Source organism: Danio aesculapii, chromosome 7 (assembly GCF_903798145.1).
Source record: "Danio aesculapii chromosome 7, fDanAes4.1, whole genome shotgun sequence".
In the NCBI taxonomy this organism is placed as follows: Eukaryota; Metazoa; Chordata; class Actinopteri; order Cypriniformes; family Danionidae; genus Danio; species Danio aesculapii.
In genome coordinates this window covers 39,725,991-39,740,404 of record NC_079441.1, presented here as the reverse complement: position 1 = coordinate 39,740,404, position 14,414 = coordinate 39,725,991, and the positions used below count along the sequence as shown (strand labels likewise).

General features: G+C 38.5%; 1 protein-coding gene and 1 long non-coding RNA gene across 3 annotated transcripts in view; one reads left to right on the top strand and one right to left on the bottom strand.

The window, feature by feature from the left end:
* Window positions 1–7,579: 7,579 nt before the first annotated feature.
* Window positions 7,580–14,114, bottom strand: shha (sonic hedgehog signaling molecule a). Its single transcript, XM_056461912.1, has 3 exons — window positions 13,417–14,114; window positions 9,871–10,132; window positions 7,580–8,449 (listed from the first exon to the last, which is right to left on the bottom strand). The coding sequence occupies exons 1-3, from the start codon at window positions 13,714–13,716 to the stop codon at window positions 7,755–7,757; spliced, it is 1,257 nt and encodes a 418-aa protein (XP_056317887.1). The 5' UTR covers window positions 13,717–14,114; the 3' UTR covers window positions 7,580–7,754.
* Window positions 13,836–14,414, top strand: part of LOC130232177 (uncharacterized) — a 33,880-nt gene continuing 33,301 nt past the window's right edge. For both annotated transcript variants that reach the window (XR_008838093.1, XR_008838094.1), the window contains exon 1: window positions 13,836–13,920. This is a non-coding gene — a long non-coding RNA (uncharacterized LOC130232177). The remainder of the gene's footprint in view (window positions 13,921–14,414) is intronic.

Here is a 14,414-nt window from a genome sequence, read left to right as displayed (position 1 = left end):
CTCTTGAAATACATTCAGTTTAATAGGCTTAAACATCCATTTGGTTGTTAAAGCGTAAAAAGAGACAAAAGACCATTTATACGCAGGCACCGCCATTAGCAACAGGCTAGCGCAAATCTCCATTAATATATGGAAAATAATTTTACCACACTATTTTTAAAGACATGCTGCAGTAAAATGTAGTTTAATGCAGTGCTTCTTGTTTGGTCTGATACCCACTTTATATCGTATCTCAGCCAGGCAGTGATGATCGCTGTTTTTTAAAGAAATCAGACCTTAAACGCTGTCATTTTGTATGTGATGACAATTAACCGGAAGCCCTGGGGCTGGCTGACTGAAATTAAAAGTCTGTGTGCTTTTAATATATACCCCATTGTGTGGAACCCTGCATTTATTAGTGTACAGCCCTGGAATGCAAATTATAGCATTTTCAGTTGTTTTGATAGATTCAATTTGTTTTGACTGTACAGATATGGGAAATTGTTTGTAAAACATCACTTGAGTTCTTTGTTTATCTTAAATTACTATTAATTGTGATGTTTGTCATTCCTGATTTTATTCTGTAAACCACTAATTGCATTTTTTCCCAAATTTAGAAGGAAAATCTTGTTTAGAAGCGTTTTAAATAAAAAAAGGCATGTTTTAAGCCTTATTTATAGTCATTTTTAGACAACACAATGTCAATGTTTTAAGAAGAGTTAAAACAAAATCAATAATTAAATTTCAAATTGGATTATTATTATTATTTTGAGCAGTTTACAGGTTTTTTGGAAACAAACAAAAGAAAACTAGAACTTGCAGTATTTAAAAAATGAAAGAACTGTTATTAGAGATTTAGAGTATAAAAACCAATATTTTTGAACAATCTTTTTATTAAGATGTAATAAAAATATGACAATATAACATCACAATCATATTTACATCTTTGCTTTCAATTTAGAGGAAAAACAATAATAAAAAAGTACGAAACTTAAAAAAGGGATAAAAGGAAATGAAAAAAAGGGAAAAGAGGAGGGGGAGGGAGGGCACAGGTTGTTTAAATTAATAGTGGTCCCCTTTTGCCATTGCTATGTGTAGCAAAATTGCAAATGAAAACTTGTTTATACACTAAAAAAGGCTGAGTTCGATTATGATTAAGTTAATTTAAGTGGAATTAACATTTAAGTGGAATTAACATGAAAAAAGTAAGAATAGTTTTTTCTTTTATTTTTAACCCTTGTGCACTGTTCAAATGGACTACCATATTGTTATGTTCAGGAGGAAAACATCCACTGAATTAAACTGCTGTAAAATGATCAGATAAATATATATTTTTTCACATTTATTTGCATAAATCTGTTAATCAAACTCTTTAATTGCCAATTTCATAAATGATGTCACTGATTTGGTGAAAAAAAAAACACACAAAATGACATTCAAAAAGTAATTGTGGACTGATTTTTTTTTTTTACCTTTTATCACAGTCTTTGACATGTGAACGATTAGTAACAACATTGGCTTTGATGCATTGATAAATTTAGATTTTTTTCTCCCTAATTTTTTTCTCCCTAATGGCTGTTTTTGCCCCATTGACTTCCATTATAACCACATTTGCTGGTGCATAAATGCACAGTCTTTGTTTTTATTAACTCTCATAGTTCTGAGGGCTGAGATGCATATTTTAATTTTCTCAGACACACCAAGGTAAGTGCGCAAAGGTCATTTTAACATGCATGCACTTTAACTTTGCTGCTAAACTCCATATGAAATCCAGAAACTAAGCTTTTTGTTGCACAGGCCTATGTCAAAAGGGTTAATGTTTGTTTTGTTTTTTTAACCAAATCAGACATCATTTTGTGAATTTGGAAATTAAAGAGTTACAATCCTGTGATTTAATCCTGAACAGGACTGGGGTTGAACAGATTTATGCAAAAAAACTTGAAAGAATATTTATCTGATTGATTTTTACAGCAGTTAAATTCAGTGGATGTTTTCATCCCGAGCATCACAAAAGGGTATACATTTGCCCACAGTGTCTCGTTGAGTTCACAATATGTGTCGAAATAAGCTGGATCACCAAAAATCATTCTGCTAGCTGAAACAGAGAAAGTTATGGGCAAATTAAGACTCAAAATCACCCCAGAGTGGCCGAAAACATCCCCAACATGAGGATTAAATAAGTAGTTTGAACAAGCAGCAGAAATCTTTTTTTTTGAGTCTAAGTTCAATGTCTGGTAAACATAACTGCAGTCTCATTTTTAATATCAAGTAAGCCTCACTTTCTTGAGCCTGCAAAGAAAAAAAATCGATTTTTAAAAAGTAATCATTAGGAAGCGCTGTGGTCCACACCAATCTTTGTCAAACGCTGTAACCTAGGTGTTGTCATAAATTTCTAAGCTCCCTGAAAATTGTGTTTTTAGAAAGCAGAGTGATTGTCACTTGGGTAAATATTTACGCAATCAAGATGAATGATTGGAATTTAACGATGGGCAACCTTTATTCCGTTCACACTTCACAACAGTTGCCAGTCCGTTTTTGTTTGCGAATGCCAGCAAACGTTTGTTGAAACAGTTGCTCTCTCCGCAGACACAAGGCCCCTCTGAAGGATTAGTTGGTTTTATTTACCTGCTCCGAGGAATGCTTTTGCCCGCTCGCTTTTGTGTCTGTGCAAATGCTCAAGGTCAGGGCTGAGAGTGAGCCTCACCAACAGCTCTAAAAAGCAGCGAAACCTGCAGCACAATGAAGTCTCCTCAAGAAATGGTAGTGGAATTTCTATTCGTGTTGCGACAGAGTTCAAAAGCTCAAACTTCCATTCAGTCACTAGTTAACACCCTTCAAAGTGTCCATGCACACACACGCACACATTCATCATAAAAGACGAAAAAATGGATATGTCTGTATATTGGCTTCTGTTATTAGTGCAACACAGACATATTGAAGTCACTCGCTCGTACTCTTAAAAATAAAGTGTTTTACACTGACTTTCAGAATTAATAACGTATTTTTCATCCCACAGAAGCTCCTTTTACAGTGGTAAAATGTTCTTCACCGTGAGAGAATGATTCTTTTAAATGACCGATTGTCTGGGGGATTCAAACTTTTTGGTTCAGCCTGGCACCTTTATTTTAAAGAGTGTAGTGTGAAGAATAGGTATGGGCCGGTATAAGATTCTGGTTGTATGATAACCTTGGATAAAAATATCCCGGTTTCACAGTATTGGGATTACTGCTTTAAATTAGATTATTTTTAATTGTCTGGGTAAAAAACTAAAACCTTTTCTCCTCTTTGAACACAATATATTTTATTTTGAGAAACATTTATAATATTTTGGAGCAGTAAACATGCCAGGCTAAATCATTTAAATAAATGATTGACTTCTGCTGTCTTTATTAGTTTCTAAAACACTGATTTCTTTACTATTTAAAATGGCACCTTTGGGTATCTTTTCTGCTGGAGATACTGTTGTGCTAAAAAAAGGGAAAAAATGTAAAAAAAATAAATACATTTGGACACAAACCTTAGGAACGGTATTACAGAAAATGTTTTTAAAACTTTTTGACTTTTCCAAACCGCAGTATACCTTGAAACAATTATTGTCCCATGCCTAGTGAACAACATGTAACAAGCTAGAAAACTAAAGCTATTCCAAAGGATCGCCTATAAAAGACAGTTTGCTTCTCTGTTCAATGGTTGTTAAACGTTCTACATGGAACCAACATTTGGCACAAAGATCACTTTTATGAGTATGCATAGTTTTCTTTAAAATTGATGTGGCTCTTTAGGGGAGAGCAAGGACGAAAGTAACAAAGGATGAAAGTAACAAATCGATTTTCTCGAAGACTTCACAACGTTTGCTTTTCAGGTTATAACAGCACATTCAGCAGGCTGCCCTTGATGGAGTTGCCAAATATCAGCTGATTTCAAGACTGTGTCCCATGGTTAAGTCCAAACGTCAGTTTTTAAGTGTGGAAAGTAAATTATTGTAGTGGTGCTTTTTGTCTTATTGGGTAATTTCATGCAAATTACAACCTTGCCATGACAAAAACTACGTTTTCACCAAACTAGCAAAATCGTTTCTGTTTTGTTTGTGTTGGGAAGTATTTTACAGTACTTTAGAAGTACTCAACTGTCTGTCAGCGTTTTCAAACTATTATATTTGAGTTAGCAAAGTTACACAAGTGCCATTTTCACATCCGTCACATCCGGAACCAAGCTTTTTCCTCAAATGCAAAAATGTCAAATAAAATAAAATCAGTCATCTTTGTTCTATAGTGACTCTTATCCTTTTGATTCTTTTGAGTTGTGCAGTTTAATTCACAGAATTTCTACAAAGTATGTTTTATACTGTAAACTCACAGACTCTTTTGGTCACATCCATAACGCATGTTTATTTTCCTCATTTAGAATCTAAAATATGTTTACAGATTGATATTTTTCTGATGCCAAAACTCTGTGTTTAGCTGTTTTGTAAAATATAAACAGATGTTTCAATATAATGTTAACATAAAGTTTCTCTGTGAATTTATGTTTTGAATTTTTACTGCAAATGTCACATCCATAACGCTGGAATTGCTCTATTACAAGATGTGTTTCTCTTTTCACGTGTCTCAGTTATGATCAATTTACAGATTATTTAGTGCAATAACACATCCTTAAGTCACCAATGTCTGAGTTTTTCAGTTTAAAAGTAAATCAGGTTTAAATAGCAGGAGTTCCTGTGGGGGAGAATGTAACACTGTTATTTAAGTCACACTGCTAATAAACCCTATTTTCACTTCCACATTACAGTTTGCAGTGTTTGGATTTAGATGTTTTATAAAATTAATTCAAGTTGCTAATAATAATAATAATAATAATAAATATTTAAAAATGGTTAAAGTTTAATATTTTACATTGTTGGGTTGCTTTTGATGGAACTGAAATATAAAATGTAAATGTCGTTTATTATTTTTTGTGCAAAAATAAAGGACTAAATATCTTTGTAGTTTGCATTAACAATGTAAGCATCAGATATATTTAAAATAAACTAGAGTAAGCCAGTAAATCTAGCAAATATTGTTCTGCTACTTTCGTCCCTACTGATGGGGTGAAAAGTAACAATGTGCAGCTTTTGTTTTAAGTGAAGTTATATTGGAGTTGTTCTACATTGATGCAAAACAACAGCTGATTTTGATAGACCACTGTTATGAGTAACCACAGCAAAATATATATATTTCTGCTGAAAACATTATCTGTTAAAACAGGGTTCTCTCCACTACTGTTTCCACAAAGAACATCTCACAAAACGATGTTCTTTGCGCTTAATAAAATAGCTGAAAGAATTGGTGTCTAAAAGTCACAAATGTTTTGTTTTTCTGTGTTCTCAGTACTCAATTTATCAGCTGAGTTCACATCGACTGTGGCTGTTCCTCTCATTGATAATATTGTTCAACAGACTCTTATGAATGATATCATGATGTGGGAGGTGTTTGTAAGAATTAGCCTTTTTTGGGTTGGTAAAATAGTGACATTCAACCATTCAGCTTCACAAAACAGCTCTATTCGAGTCGGATCAGCAGGAGAAGCCCGTGACTGCTGTTCATTTCAGACACGTACTGTAGCCTACTGCAGCGTCTACTGTCTGAACTTGTAAACGGGTTTGGGGCTTATTATCAGATGGCTGTTGTTTCCTTGTTTGAATCTAGAAGCCACATATTACATCTCAGGCTTAACCAAAGGAAACATGAATCCTAAGAGTTTGGGCTTACCTTAACCGCAAGTTGGGAAAGAGACTCGTGGATGATGTGAACCGAAGCGCTTCATCTCGTCGCACCTGTTTCAAAACTTCGTGTATATAACTACTACATATATGTTAAACCACACTGGAAACCTTATTTTCTGTGTCATGTGTCGAGATATATATACACGTGATTCTTGTGGCGATGAATAAAAGACGTCGGCGTACAAGTCTGAATCCGTTAAGTCTGAAGGGAGATGTCTGCGACTACTGGGCATGCGCACATCAATATAGCCTTATTTTGTGACACTAAAACATACATTTTTATTTTATTTACTGTGATGGTTTAGGGTTGGGTAGGTGTAGACGTTTATAAAAACACAATTTAATGGGTTATTAAATTAAAAGAAAAAGTATCGCCGCAGCTGTATCCCTTCTAGCTACAACCCTGCGCCAAGAGCTCTCCAACAGTGGGCTCTTGCCCGAGAGATTTTCAGATGTTATTTGTGAAGGAAGGATTGTCCTCTTCATATTTAACATGGGAGCACAACTTTTCACAAGCATACAAAAACCAGATCAAAGACTTTTTCGCGTCTTATCGATAGCTCTCTTCAAGAGGAAGATTTGACTTTATTTCCCATTTCCACACGTTTGTTTGAATAGAGCTCTTGTTTCTGCCACTCGAGCTTATACCTGATGTACGTAAAGAAAGAATGGAAAACTTGTAAACAATAAATATGTTTAATTACCTGAATAGAGCTTATGTTATTATTTATTTATTGTGGCGCTTGGTTAATATAAACTGAACTTCAACTCTGAAAACTGGACTGACACAGTTTCAATTAACTAGAACTTCTATGTTACGCTGCTTTGACACAATCTAGGCTACATTGTAAAAGCGCTAAAGAAATAAACATGAATTGAATAGTTAATATTTAAATAAACAGCCACTGACAATCGACTTTTAAACAACAGTAATGACAATGTTTATGAGCGTAATGTGACAGTGAATCAGGCCAAGATGTTTAATGTCTGCGTTGTCAAAGAGTTTAAGAAACAAAAACATACAAACGAGCAGTTTGAATATTTTCTTTATCTCATTCATTCATAATAAACATATAAATAATAAATTCTATACATTTCCTGACACCTCGCCTTAATGAAAGGCAGGTTAACTGGTATGGCCACTCAATCATATGCTATCCAAACTGTGCATCAGCGGCATATTTCTATAAAACTATTTACCTATTACAAAATATGAAAAGAAAAATACATTTTAGTAAACGTACAGTAGTTACTCATTAATCTGCTTAACGAAACCCTTTGCTCTTTTACTGTGGGACTATTATCTGTACTCAATGGTCAGAATGTGCATTTCGTATTTTCTTAAAGAAACAATGAAACCAGAGGACAGTGAGCAGGGGGCGCATGTGCCTGTCCCACTCCGACATCCAAAGCAATGACCAAATAATAGATATTTCTAAAAGAGAAAACAGCACAAGACTGCAAAGACTCTGCACCTATTTAAATTAAAATATATTCTCGTATCTTACACTATTTCAAAAAACGAAAAGTGATTAGGTAACGGTCGGTCAAAATCTAATGTACAATTCTGTGTATAAAAATATAATTTCTGGAGCCCCACGGCGTTTGCTTACCCCTAAAATATAACAGTCATTTGCACATATGCACAGAATGTCACAACCTGTCATGAAGGTTTCTGTCTCTTGTCTGACATTATCTCTCTCTCTCTCTCGCTCTCTTTGTCCTGTTTAGACGAGATACAAAAATAGATTCTGCACCGCTGGATGGACACACTGCATTCGAATCCGTGTGTGTGTGTGGCACCAGCCTGAGTTCACGCGAGAATAAATTATGCAAAGAAAACTTTTAAGGCTCCATTTATTCTTTGAAAATGACATTTTTTAAAAGTCATTGTAATAAATATCCCAACTCCTCTCGGAGCCTTAGTCTCTCTCTCTCTCTCTCTCTTGTACTAATATTGTCTTATTTCCTACATTAGTGTGATTTCTCTTGCTTTATTTCCACACGAGGGTTTTCAGCTTGAGTTTACTGACATCCCCAAAGGATGAAGCATGCTGCTGTCCAAAAGCCACGTTCCCATTTGATACAGAAGCTTGGAGTACCAATGGACCCCCTCCTGTTGTAAAGTCGCATTGGACCGACTGCTGGAGTTTTGGGGGAACAGGACTGATGACACGTAATAATAGAGCCTGACGGGCGCGAAGGCCAAATGCGCGAGCCCCTGATCCTCAATTACGGCGTAACAGGACGCCAGTATTCTGTCGACCACAATGGTCCCATGTGCAGTCACTGGTGCGAACGAGCCCCGCTGCTCCTCCGTGTATATCCGCTTCACGATGACAGATTTAAGCTGACCGCTATCATCAACAACCATCACCTTTTGTCCGGCTCTGACACTGCTGGCATACGCGGCGGTCATGGTGTGGAGATCTTCCGTTGAGTTGTCGAGGACAAAAAGGAGGTGAGCGGCGGTGAGGGTGATCTTTTCAACGGGTTCTTGCGTTTCTATGACGTAAAACACACGTCGCGTCGTGGAGTCTCGGTCTGTGAACATGAGGAAGTCGCTGAACACCAGGTTTCCAGCGCTGTCCGCCGCTAGTACCTTGTCTCCGGGGTACAGGTCCTTCACGGCCTTCTGTCCTCCGTCCTCGAGCGAGACCAGAGCCAAACCTGGGAAACAGCCTCCAGATTTCGCAGCAACTGAATTTTCTGAAGACATAAATGAATAGCAAAGAGTGAATGAAACTGGGGGATTTTTTAATAGATTAAATAATAATTTAAGCCGAAATTTAAACTAGACAAACGCGCACATAAGGAATTAAAGACTGAATAAACCAAAGAAAACGTGGCAACGGGAATTAGGCTGTAAATAGAAAGCTTCTCCAAAAAACTTCAATGTCTTTGTGTGAGATGAAGGAGGAAAGAGCCTGGACTGCTCTAATTAAAAACCAATAAAGGCCGGACATTGTCATTCTAATGCAGCTTGTGTACAGAGCACTCTTGGAAAAGGACACTTCTGCCATTCCCTTGCGCCTCTTTCATATTTGCTCAGGTGCAGAAACTTCTATGTGACAATTCACACTTATAGAATGAGAAAAACCCCAAGCAGGCTCAAACAGTATTTACTCAGCCCCAGACACTTTTTTCCAAGGCTCTAATGGTGTAGATTTGAATGTAAATTAGAAATGCTAGCGGTAGTCAATCAATGCCCTCTTCTTCTTCCCTTTCATTTTCTTAAAACCATCATGCTCTCCGTTGTCAAGCTTAATGACAATAATTCGGGCCTTGTGGGATCTCTTCACATTCCGATCTCTTGGGTCGGTAAACAGAGCTATAGAATGGACTTCTCGTCTAATCCTCTCATAAGATTCTAGGGCATGAAATAAGATGGTGACAATTGAGAAACAGATTTGGGGAGCGGGTTCGAGCTGGTTCTCGTCGAAGCCGGTAATGTATTTGTAAATGTGTTTAGAATTTAAATGATAAGATTTGGCGAAAGCTTATGAGGTTTTGTCAATGCGTTCCAGCTAATTTAGCTCCCATCAATTATAATACGTTTATTAGAAAAAAAATTCAGACGAGAATTACACCGTGTTTGCGCACGAAATATCACACGCCGCAATAATAATATAAACAAATTATTTTTTTTATCGAATTTTAAAACCCTAGTGTAAAACCCTAGATTTGACGCATCTATAGTGTCCGTGCCATGTGCATTGAGCTGCAGAGAGCGATCTTGTGATAAGCGCTTCCTTCAAAGAGACAGAGAGGGGCGATGTAAGATCAGTTATTATATCGCCTGGCAAGTGTTTCCGAGTGACTCGTTTCAACAGAATGATCTGTCATAAGACTTTCTTAAGGTGTAGAAATTTAAAATCAGGTCTTAAGATAGAAATATAGCCTTTATTTTTTTGTAAGGTCTGACTGTGTATCACCTATTCACAAAAACTAAAATATGCATTAGAGATTTCTTACAATAACATTTATTTATATGACTCAGTAGACTTTAGTAAGATTGTTTTAAATTACAACTGTATAAAAGGAATCCATATTTTAAAATCCCCTGTTTTATCATGAGAGGGAGTGTGAAGCATTGTGCCTTCTTTATTTTGTCATTCCGGTGGTCTTACCTGCTTTGACAGAGCAATGAATATGGGCTTTGGACTCGTAATAGACCCAGTCAAATCCAGCCTCCACAGCTAGGCGAGAGAGTGTCCCGTATTTGCTCTTGTCTCGGTCAGAGGTGGTAATATCAACAGCTCTTCCCTCGTAGTGGAGTGATTCTTCATAATGGTGACCGTCCTCATCCCAGCCCTCTGTCACACGCAGCTTAACCCCTGGCCAGTGGTTCATTACAGAGATAGCCAGTGAGTTCAGCTTGTCTTTGCATCTCTAACAGAAAGACAAAAAGAATGGGGCAAGAGGAAATTAGCTGTTGTTTAATGCTTCTATCAATTCATCCTAAATCTCCAAAAATTCCCAAATTATATAGCTAAAAAAAGTTACGAATTGCCGTGAGATTGTGTTGGATATTTAGCATCATTAATCCAGAATGTTTTCTAGTAGATACATCCAGACAAATTTGACTATGAGAAACCCATATTTACACTTGAAATAATTCAGCCTTGCATGCAAGGATATTCTGCTCAAGGAGCTCAATGAAAAATTTATAAGTTACTGCATTCGCTTCAGTGATCTAAAACGTATAGATCCAACCAGGCAAAGGTGTGACTGGATCAAGGCTGTGTCTTTGCTTTAAAAGGCCAGAATACATACAATGAGATTGGGTAAAAAAGAAATAATTCAGTTAGTGGTGTTCATTATTATAACCTTGAGATTTAGAGCAGTAGGTCTCACTGAGGTGCAGGTATGAACTGTGGAATATCAGGCCATGTTTGAGTGCTAACCTTTCCCGGGACCTTGCGTTGAGATGCTTGGCCTTCTCCAGGACAACTCTTCCCAACACTTAACCAATATGTCAAATAAAACACCACAAAAGACTCTTTCACTGCGTCCAAGAGGAGAAGCAACTACTCATTATTCTTGCAGCACAGGTTTGCTCAAGGGACGTGATGTGATTGCTTAACCGATGGTCTTTCAGAGGTTATATAAAATCTATTCAAAATATGCTGGCAAATTGTGACACTAAGCCAAATTAATACCTGTAATAATTCACACACATACCCTCCTAGCTTTGACTCACTTGCTCGCTTTCTCTCTCTCTCTCCTTATGCACACACACACACACCATCTTCAGCCTCTAACATCCACATAAATGTCTTCAGCAGACTATCGCCCCACTTCCTACTGATCTGCTTGACCCTCTAATTTTCATGTCAGCAGTGAAGACCACATGCACTTTACTATACTGAATTGCATTTTATCATATATCAGAAAAATAATGTTTATTCATTCATTCATTTACTTTTCGGCTTAATACCTGTATTAATCTGGGGTCACCACAGCGGAATGATCCGCCAATGTTTAGTCAATTATAAGCAACACTGAATTATATTTGAAAGCATGAAACGGTTCAGTTCACTTCATTCGTGTTTCTAGTGTCTATTATACAAACGGGATAGCCTATCGTTTATCAAATAAATAGCAAAAACTTCACAGATGCATCCTCTTGCTGAATGAAATGAATCAGAATGGTACTTTAACCAAAATTAAATAAAACAGATCCCCCCTAACGATTATATTTTAAATTGCTGCCATTTAGCTCCACAACACTTGTGGCTGTCGATTGATAGAGTAAAACACAAGCAAGCGACATAGAGATGCTACCTAGCACATACTGAGCAAAACTACCGGGGATTGATGAGCCGTGAAGCCTGAACTCTTTATTAATTCATTGGGTCGTGTGCCGCAAATCAAGCCAAATTCTGTTCAGCCACCATGAAGCGCAGCGGGAACCCCCTGTGCCGCCGCTTTGTGCTCCACACGAGGTTTGTTCAACAAGCCGCCTAGTCACAGTCAGCAACTAATCTCCTCCCAAATGAACTGTTTTAGAGGAAACACTTATCAGCTACCTGTCAGAGCAAACAGCCTCCTGGATACCCTCGCAGTTGCGCCTAATTTCGCGAGCTTCACCGTTAAGTCCAATTCACCGCACAGCGTGTTCAACCAACAAACCCTGTCTTACACTCGGATGCGCTTCTCCAAAACATTTGTCAACAGGACACCTCGTTAACTCCCTTTGAAAGACTGAGACGTTCATTTGATGTTACAAGATTGCAGGAGTAGCTTATAGCAGCGTGTGTGCCCGCGGGTCACTGCACACTTATAATCAAATTCACCTTAAGTAGAGCTTGATATACATCTGAGAAAACCACACCAGACACGGGTTTCATCTTTTTTAAGCACCGGTAAAAGGGAAACTTTATAATGCACCTGCGCGGCGCGTGTAAATTGACTTTGGCTGACATTATTCGCAATGCTTCAGCAAACCTTGCTATAACCGGTCATGACTTAGACTTTGAACCTAAAAGCTATTTAACAGAGGCACGTTCAAAACAGCCTAATAAAAATTATGCTCGGGATAATCACTTTGTAAATTACACGGAGACACTTCAATACAGGCTAATTTGCACAGCAAACATATTTTCGATGCACTTAGTAAGCAGCATGTTATTCTTCCTTTGCATTGGCAAAGGGTCAGAAGTTCAAATGATCCCTGCTAATGCAACGAGAGTGGAAAGCCATGTTGGGGACAGACAGCCTATTCCCGAAGCTGTCTGACTTTAGCAGAGGCCTAGCTTTCTTTAAAATAAATAAATAAATAAAGATGACTGTAAAAGCTAATATACAAATCTGAACAAAAAATAAACGAATCCAATAAAGCCTATTTAAGCAACACAAATATTTAGCATTATATCCAAAAGTCAATATAACGCAGGCTACCTTAGAGCAGAGAAAACAGCTCACCGCGACAAAGTATTCGCGTTTACATTTTAACAAAAATAATAGCGCATTTTGCAGTATAAAATAATGGTGCACTAGTCTAGACTACTCCTGGAGTGTACAACATAAAACTTATTTTTCTTGCTGTTGCTTAAATATATCGGTCAGATTAAATGCAGTTAATGCAGCCTCGCATGTGCTGAAAAACTGGCGGCAGATGAACAAACACCTGCATAACATCCAAAGAACAGAGGCGATGATAGATAGTCCATTGTGTCTGATTTTAATCTGTCATTAAGTGTAACCGTCCTGGCCCATTAATAAGTAGAAACAAATCGGAGAGCATCCTTGGAGAAATGTCAATATGTTCATGCCCTGATAAGCAGCCGCTGCGAGCGAGCGAGCGGGTGGGCTGCGGTCTGTCTGACTAAGCGATATGAACATGTATGTTATATTTCATTCTATATTTAGCTATCACGAGACTGACATATTCTGACCACCACAGTCCCTTCAGATCAGGTGCGGCACTCATCCGTCGGGACATCCACGTTTTATAAAACAGATAACGCGCGCCTGACGCATCTCAACGCGCGGACAAATGCATACATATGACCAGAAGAAGCGCATAAATATTTCACGCAACCTTCCACAATGAGGGTGAGCAAGGAGGCAAGCAGCCGGTCCTCTGTTGATGGCACAGGACTAATTCACAATCCTTGCACGAATTCAACTGTACTTTCCGACTTTCAGATTTCGAAAGGCGAAAGAATTACCTGTGTCATGAGCCTGTCCGCTCCAGTGTTCTCCTCATCCTTAAAGATAATGTCGGGATTATAATTTGGAGTAAGTTCTTTAAATCTCTCCGAATTGCGCGTTATCTTGCCCTCGTATCTGCCGCTGGCCCCTAAGGTCTTCTCCGCGACATTAGGTATGAACTGCTTGTAGGCGAGAGGTGTCAGCTTCTTCGGATGTCTTCTTCTGCCGTAGCCTCTGCCAGGACCGCAGGCCAGTCCGGACACCACCAAGGACAGAGTGAGAAGAGACACCAGCAGCACTCTCGTCAAAAGCCGCATTTTGCCGCACGCTGAATCTCGCTGCGGTGTTCTCGAGCGGTCTGTCTAGCAGGGTTTCTCGTTGTCGCGGCGCGGATCTCCGGCGATGTCCTTGCCGTCTTCTCGGTTCACGCGTGTCCCTCAGCAGCGCCAAGCCCCGACCGTGACAGGTGCGGAAACGTGCGACTGATAACGCATCGGAGGTTTGCGGCGGGGATGCGAAAGGTAAGACTGACCTCGAAATCACAACGTTACTTCAAGCCACAGCCACTTAATGCGAGAAGCCTCTTTACTCCTATGTATTATAGCTGCGATCTGAGGTAGGGAGGGACCTGATTGGCTCGACGGGACGAACACTTCTGATGTTATCCCACAAAACAGACGCACAAAAACCTTTAAGGAAGGTGGGTTTCAGGGGAGGGACACGGTGAGATGTGAACGCATCAGTTTCTCCCGCTGCTGTCTGTGTGAGGCTGCGACGTGCATGTGTGCTCACTTTCTTACATCCGTATGTGACCCGCTAATGAACCATTATTCCTCAAGTTATTTGCGTTGCTGCACGTAAGGGTGAATCAATTATACAACTTTCGAAACTTCATTTATCACAGCAAGTGCGGAATGTGCGCCTTCACCAGCACCGAGTTAATCACAGAATAACAGTGTTTCCATCTATGTGAACTTTTTAATCGCTTCAATCACATTCCTGTTGATCACTTGTT